This window comes from Acanthisitta chloris, unplaced genomic scaffold, assembly GCF_000695815.1.
Source record: "Acanthisitta chloris isolate BGI_N310 unplaced genomic scaffold, ASM69581v1 scaffold27141, whole genome shotgun sequence".
NCBI lineage: Eukaryota > Metazoa > Chordata > Aves > Passeriformes > Acanthisittidae > Acanthisitta > Acanthisitta chloris.
Genome location: NW_008656974.1, coordinates 38,523 through 47,074, shown reverse-complemented (window position 1 = coordinate 47,074; position 8,552 = coordinate 38,523). Strand labels below are relative to the sequence as shown.

Genomic DNA, 8,552 nt, shown 5'->3' with positions numbered 1-8,552 from the left:
CCTACACAGCATAAACAAGATGAACAGCTCATGACCAGAAAAACCTTCATTTCAGACATCCATGGAGCAGCCCATTCATGTGATCATTTTGATGATATTTCACTGATAGTCAAAATAGCAGTGCAGTTCTGATTTGCTTTCCACCCTACACCTAGGCTGACAAAGATCCTGTCACAGTGTAGTCAGGGCGGTGCATGGCAGAAGGATGTACTGGAGGATTTTCTTACCTCAAGTCCTCTGCTGTCCAGGCTGTGAAAGCTTGGAGAAAGAGAAGAACCTGATGTGGTACATTCATAACCCCAGGGTCTGCAGGAGTTGTCATTTTTCTGGTGGATGTTGCTTTCTTTGATGGTATGATAGATTATGTAAACATGCACTGGTTTTACCTGAAATTTTCAAAGACCTTCTGAGCAAAGAGCATTCGCATACACTATGGCTCAGACCACTGGTAGGGCATGATTTCTACTGCAGCAAAAGAGAAGCTGATTTTCTTAGGAGCTCATTTTCAATCTGCCCATGCATTTCTGTTCATGGAAACAAGGAGTCAGGAGAAAAGATTTTTATGGTTTTAGATATGAGTGTCCTGTTGTAAGAGAACAACCTTAGAGACTCTGAAATATTGCATTTTTGTGTGCTCTAGCTTGTCCCAGATTCCCAGACAGGAGTACATTCAAAGAACTTTAAACCTGGAAGACTTGCTTCCTGATAAGCAAAACCACAGACAACTTAGATCTTAAATCATATTAGGGATAGAGCTAAGAAACATTATATTCCTAAATCCATGTATCATTACATGAGGATATAATTCTGGTAATTACTGAGAAAAAAAAGCTTAGAATGGTAGTAGTTGTAAGGATATTTTTTGCAAATGATCAAGATCAGCACTATTAGATTACACAATTCCCTAAGTGAAGGGTATCTTACCATAGGGGAAAAAAATCATGTTTTGAAAGAAATTTTACTGATGCCTTTTGAAGTTCAGCTACAAAGTGTTTAGTACTCCCGTTCCTCCTGTCTTTCTTATACTAATATCCCAAAATATTATTAAATTAAATTATGATACTGTACTATGATTTCATGTAATGCCTTTTACGTAAGGCATCGACCAATTAACAACATGGGGTGATTTCTGGAATACATAAAATCTGGAAGTTCTTTGTAGTAATTAAATGCTGAGTTGATTTGGCCAATTACAAACCAAGATCAAGTACAAAGAGAGATTTTAGGCAGGAAGGGTTTGTACAAATGACTTCTCAGCCTGATGCATGGATAACATCTGTCATAAGATCTGCCCTGGCTCTTTGAAGTAGCATAGTGTGTGACAGTTCTTACATCCCAGGCTCATAACAGTTGTGTCTGAAGAGAGGACTTATATGACATTCAGTCAACTGTTGGCTAACCATAGAGGCACCTGAATTTTACTATTTTTCAACTTTAATTTTTCAGTATTAAAATTTCTAGGGACCTAAAGGTCTTCCTTTGTGCCTGACAGTAGAATTGAACATCTGAAACACAACCCTCTTTGGTACATGTAATCTAAGCAATGACAGAGGAATATTTAAATATTAAGCCCTTCAGATAGCAATTTCAAAGCATATGCATATCTGACCATGTATCTTAGAGGGTAGACCTAGCTAGTCTTTTAAAGTACTGGAGAAAGAGTCATCTGGTGCTTTGTAGATGGTGTGAGTTCCCTTTTCTACCTGAAGACAGGCAAAACCCACATCCTGAACCTTCCTGCTCAGCTTGTTAGACTACTCCCCTGGTAGGGAAGAAGAGAGCTCCAATGCCCTTGAAGATCCACCAGTTATGTGTTTTACTGGTAAAAGACTGGACTTGTCCTTTTTTTTTCCCAAATTTCTCAAGGCATTAAAGCCCACATCTGCAGGAGATGCTCAGAGATGTGAATCCTAAATAGAAGGAAGACTTTCCTGGTATCACAGAGGCACCTAAAACGTGGAAATATTGTAGACTGTAAGGCACACAACACCTCAGTGTTTGCTTTTACTAAGCACAGGTAACTCTCTGCCTGCTGTACTGCTGCACTTTAAATTCACCCCTCCCCAGAATTTGTTTGCATACCCTTTGTGTGCAGAAAGTGTAGCATACCCAATTCTATCACTGTTCTACAGAAGGTGACAGATTTGGCAGTTGAAGTGGCAGAAGTTGGTATTCTTTAGCTATTTCCATTAACACCTCTGGAAGCTGCCATAGGCATAGAAGTAAGCTTTGGCTGAACTGGAGTGTATCCTTAAAGAAATTTTTATGTGAAGAAAAATGTCAGATGATTGTAAAATTGTGCATGAATCGCCTTAAGAATTTGAGAATTGATCTTGCTTTCTTTAAGCCTTGTGTAACTCAGCCTATTTCTCATTCATTCTAGTTAAGGAATTATTCCCATGAAACCTGGTAGGTTATGTGCTTGCTACAGGTTTGTTCTCAGAACCATCTGGGTTTTTTTAGATACCCTGCCACTCTTTGTTGAAGGCTTGATTTGCCTGTGTTGTGGAAGCCCCTTTGCATTTCATAGTGTGATTGCAACTCATTGCAAGAACATGACTTTTTATTTATTTATGCTGTTGTAAATTAGGACCCTCTTCAGGAAAAAAAAATCATCTGCTTTGCACATATATCGCTTTCTGTAGGCAAATCAACAGTGTTTTAATGGGCAAAAAAAAAGCTGAATCCAAATTTGAACTTGGCTTCAGAGTTCTGAGTGATACAGCTTTTGTGTGATCTTTAAGGCCTTGGGCTTGTAAAAAATTTTATTTAAAAGTTATTTCCTTATAATGTATACCTGAGGAAGTATGTATTAAGCTCCAAATGGGGAATATTGCATCTCCCCACTCTCCCCAGACTTCTTCTACTCTCCCCAATCAAGACTGAAGGCCAGATATTAGTTGGAAATTGGCTTGCATTGCTCTAGGTCAGAAACATTTCCTCTAAATATATATCGATCAACAGAATACATTTAAAAGACAATAAATACTTATTGTGACCTCTTGTTTGTGCCATTTCAGAATATGCTGGTATTGTCTTAGAGTTGTACCATTACTGTTATTTAGTAAATTAACAGTTCTATTTGCCAAAGAATGAAAAAAAAGTTGCTTTCTTTGCTTGCATGCTGGCTGACTTGTCTCTGTTCTCTGCCTACCTTGTCACTGAAATTCTGGCTGATGTCTTCTGCATCATTCAGCACAGAAATTTTCACTTGCTTTCCCAGTTTGTGCCATGCAGCATGAAAACTAAAGTAAAATATCTGTGCAATGTCAGTTTTCAGGTAGATCATTCTTATATATATATATATATATCTCTCCATGTTTAAAATAGTGTTGCTGTAAATCTTTTCTTTTTTCCCCCCTTCTTCTCCTAGTGCTGAAATCAGAAAAGAGAAGAAAGCTGACTCAGGGAAAGGTGTTGACCGGGAGACTTGTCTATGACTTGTTCTTCAAGGAATTTTTTTTTACAAATGAATGAAAGGAGTGCCACAACCACTAGATATAAATGATTTACTTTGTAACTTTTGTCTTTCATCTCAAACTAGCACAGGTAATGTAGTGCAATATTTGTCTCATTTCACCTTGTCTACTTTGTCTAGTATCTATGTAAATGTCTGCAGTAGCCAATGCAAAAAATCTTAATGTTCTTTGCTGATATTGGCCATTTATCAATAGTTGTATCAGAAATGTAACAAGCAAATTTTCTTTCAAATTCAACTTTCCTGTTAATAGGTTTGTACTGTATTTTGCTACTTTTTCTGTGTGAGAATACTTAATAACCTTCATTCGAGATGAACTTGAAAACCCTTGTTCCATTCATTTTTATTTTTATTTAAAATCACCTAACTCTAGTAAACGATTTCAGGAGACCCAAACTCACAAGCAAACATTCAGAAGTTTGTAAAGTAACAACTGATCTGACCCTGTGAACAAACTAATGAGGATAATCCTTTCCTCTTCACGCTGTCCTTTTGAAGTCGTGGATAACTTTTGCAATGAGGATTGCAGGGTCAGATTCTGTATTTGTGAAGTTTTCCTTGATTTAATACAGTGTATTTAATATTAAAATTTGTATGTAACTGGAACATAGTCCTATATATATATTATATGATATGAAAACAATTTCTCACCTTAGTTAAAAAACACCACCTCATCCTTTTATGTGAAACATGGGTACAGTATTTCTTAAAATGCAATCTGTGATTACATATCTTATCTTGTATTGTATGAATGTTGCCGTGGTAGGCCAAACAAATGCATTTTGTCATGAATCCATTATTTGATAATAGGGAAAATTTTTAGATATAAACATATGAAAACAATTTCTCACCTTAGTTAAAAAACACCACCTCATCCTTTTATGTGAAACATGGGTACAGTATTTCTTAAAATGCAATCTGTGATTACATATCTTATCTTGTATTGTATGAATGTTGCCGTGGTAGGCCAAACAAATGCATTTTGTCATGAATCCATTATTTGATAATAGGGAAAATTTTTAGATATAAACTATACCCCACATGCAGTTACATCACCTGCCCCATGATTTATTGTCTAATATTCAGCCACAGAAAGGGTGTATTTATATTGTCTTCTCTCTACTTCTTAGTTTCAGAGATTGTGTACGTATAATACTTAAATGGGTATCCTGCTCTTGGTTTTGTTACAGCTCTTCATTACTGCATCAAGTACATATTGATTAAAAGATAAAAACAACATTGAAAAGTAAAATGTGGCTTTAAAGCTAGTACAAATACATTTTCATAATGGATTTTGTTACTGCCTGATCCTTCAAGCTGTTCTTTTGTGTAAACAACTGTGAGATTAGGTATTGAATGAATAGAGTTGTGGAGCTGAAGTTTTATTGTGTTATTTGGAATTCACTGATTTTAAAATTTTTTAAGATAAATTTTTAAATTATTGAAATGAAAGCTAACTCTCATTATTATGCTATTACTTTGAATCCTACAAATAAGAATTGTAGTCTTGCAATCTTTGTAGCAACTTGTCCACAGGGCTCTAACATTCCCCAGCTTTCCAAAATACGCTAATCTTTCTATAGGCTTCATGTGAACAATTTTTCTCATCCAGCACATTTAAAGTATTCTAATGTTTTTGTGTATGTGAGTGTATATGTTTTACTACTTTAGCCATAAATAATTGCATTTTGCTGCAAACTTAATAGGGTCATTGTTCTAAATTTACCTTAGCATTATCAAAGCCCATTAAAAGCCATTTTTATAGAGGAAAAAAAATCTAATGGACACAAAGAAGGATTTGCATTTAATTCAATGTTTGTATTTGTAAATTTAGGAAAAAAAATCGCTGATGCATTAAGGTTAATTGCTTTGTTTTGTGTACTTGATGATAAATTGTAAGATTCCAATTGTTTTAAGGTTAGTCTAGAAGCTCAATACTGGTTTGTCCGGAAAGCAGCCTGGTGGTGTTTTGACATGTTGCTGACTTTGTTACAGATAACATATACAATCAAAATGTATTAGCTTCACTTGACCAACTCTTAGAATATGAAGAAATCAGTGTATTCAATGGCATTCTGTATTTCTGTTCAGTATTTCAGAGTGGTTTTATTTTAAAACACTCTGGTTTTGCGTGAATTTAAATGCTATTCCAATGTTAATCTTAACATTCTGAAATCATACACAATATAAAGCAGATGTAGTGCTATATTTACTTCTAATTTCATATTCCTGGTCAAAATTACTCAATTTCTTGGATGTAATTTATTACAAAAGTTTATGTGTACATGTGAATAGACTATTGTGTTTTTCACAATTAAGATATGTTATGTGAAAATAAATATTTATCCTAACTAATTTTCAATTTTATTTTTACACTGCAAAACTCAGAACAGGTATGCAATACTGTACAGTATTTGAAATGTCTATCTGGTGCTTGAATGTGCTTCACAAATGAACGGTAGCACCCAGCACTGCTCCATTTCCAAGTGGCAGCTCATTGAGACACGCAGCACTGTCAGTTCTGGCTCACTGGGTGTAGCCGATGGTGGTGTCCTGGCCTGACTCAAACAGTAAGTGTACCCGTGGGGAGAGCACACAGCTGACCTGTTCCAGGAAGAGAATAACTGAATTCTGATTTACTAGTCACAAGCTGGTCCCCCTTGCTCCCAAGAGAGATTAATACAGACCAAGCAGAAATAGTTGAGTCTTTTTACTGATCTATAGATAAGGTTATGCAATTTAAAATTTGTCAGCGCCTCTGCTCTTCTTAGGATGCTACATTTCTGCTACTGAAAGACATTTAGGCCTTAAAGCCTAGTACTAAAGTATTGACTCTATTTTATTAAATCCCTTTTAACTTCTTTACCAATTTTTAAACCAAAGACTAGAAGCCTCCCCCGGCCTAAGAATGGTAACAGTCACACCTCAGACTTCAGATGCTTCTGTTAGGATTTTACACTAAGTATATTGCACAACAAACTTAGGTTTCCATTTCACATACTAGAAAAAAGGTTAAGTGGTAGGTGCCTAACTAACTAGCAAGTGGCCCTACTTCAGGCACAACTGTTTTTTGGCTTTGTACGTCAATAAAATGAGCTGTTTTCTTTTGTGGCCTCAGTTTCAGGTATTTACCTGTGCTCATGCAGTTCAAGCAAACTCTCAATTGCCTGAGGCAGCTCTACTAGCCTATTGCCTGAGTTATTTTTGGAGCTGAGGGAGTTCTACCAGAGTGAAAAATTAGACACTGAATTGATGTTTGTTAGGACACTACCATAGCAGTAAAACCTTTTTTTGTTGTTTTAAAAGTTGCATCATGCTCTATTAGGAGCATATCTTATATGTTGCTTTCCAGACAAAGATATTAGCATTGTTGTGCCTCACAGATAAGACAGTTAAAAGAGGACTAAGTATTGAGAGTACAGAGGAGTTTCCCCAGTTTGATGCTAGCATCATCAAGGTATCAGATGCAAAGAACTGCATCTTTACTTAATGAAAGTCTTACCCAGACTATATAATCTCTAGTTTTAACTTTTTTAAAAAAGTTTCTCTGATTAGACTAAGGGAATAATTGCAGTTCAAAGTCAAAAGAATGAGAGATGTGATACTATAACCTCTTTGAGACAACAGCGCTGCCAGTTGACATTAGAACAACTACTATACTGAACCCAAGATATTTTAAAACCCAGTTCCAGTTTGTTTAAAACAATCCAAACAACAAAACCCCCTACATCTTACTTTATGAGTCAAGAAGTTACTGGTTTGTTTGTGAAACCAAAACCTTATTTTCTACCTCAGGCCCTCTTCCCTTTGTCATTTAACATTTTTTGCCATGCAAAAAATGCATTTCAAATTCACACCTGATGTCACTAATAACTCACATTACAGACATAAGGACATGCTGGCATGTACTATTGAGAAGCTAAGTGTTACATAGTCATGTCACACTCCACTACAGGATACCATTACACAAAAGCAGAAGCTTCACTTTTAGGTCTTCCTCAAAATTAATGGGGATTTCTGTAAAATTCTAGGAGTTTGTTTCTTAAGCAACATTTTCAATGATGCAGACTACACCTCCTTTCTTAACTTAATGTCTTTATTATTTTAAAGCAGCACAAGTGGGTTGCATCTTTTCAATCTATGTGAGATTAAGAAAATTAATCTTATCCTCAGACAGAGAAGATACCTGGAATGCTGAAGATAAAGCAGACATTTATGGGTAGGCTGTGAGGAAAAGCAGGTTTGCCCAAGAGAATGTTCACATCATCTCATCATTCTCATTAAAGCCCTTGCTTTAAGTGACTGCCAGTTTGCATTGTAATGTTGTACAGTTGAGTGCAAGGAACAGATCCTATTCATGGATAAATAAGAAACTTCTACAAAATAGAAGCAATGGTAGTCTGCTAGAGTTTACAGAAAGATTTTACCAGTGCAGATTCTAACAGAAGCAGCCTTTATTTTTTTTTTTTTACAATAAGATAAGCAAAAATCACAGTACTATAGCAACCAAATAAATTCAGTGCCATTGGTTTGAGTAACTATCATTCAAAACCTTTGGTGAAAGTTGGCTTACATACTTTCCTTGCAAGACTTCTACATTGTAATCCAAGAGACTGCAGAGAAAGCACGTAAGGAAATTCAGTATAAACAGTGTTTCATTCTGCACAGAAAATATTAACATTGCAGTATACCTGATACTGTTTCTAAAATAATAATTATCAAGCATTACAGAATTTTCAGAGTAATTATCCCAGGGTTCATTTAATTTTTGTGGGAAACATTATTTTTATTCCACAACTGATCTCCATGTTGGTTCCTCTGTGACATTTTTATCATTCATTGCCCTAACATACAAACTGGATTGTTTCTCTTTTAGACTGAAATATCAAAAGGTAATTACTTAAGCACGGACCATGCTTCCTAGGAGTCTGCAACATACCTACATTCTGGTGATGTTAAGACCTGATTTAACACAATCAATAAAAATGCAATAGTTGCTTGGCAACAGAAGTCATTATAAAAGATTAGGATTTCATTGTGTACACTGGTATCCCAAGAGCTGACTCGTATCTTG

General features: G+C 35.7%; 1 protein-coding gene across 1 annotated transcript in view; it reads left to right on the top strand.

The window, feature by feature from the left end:
- SLC4A10 (solute carrier family 4, sodium bicarbonate transporter, member 10) overlaps positions 1-3,440 on the top strand; it is a gene marked incomplete at its 5' end in the record, with an annotated part of 79,560 nt that extends 76,120 nt beyond the window's left edge. Inside the window, one exon of the mRNA XM_009084549.1 lies at positions 3,374-3,440. Coding sequence (XP_009082797.1) covers positions 3,374-3,440 — 67 coding nt within the window. The remainder of the gene's footprint in view (positions 1-3,373) is intronic.
- Between the last annotated feature and the right edge of the window lie 5,112 nt (positions 3,441-8,552).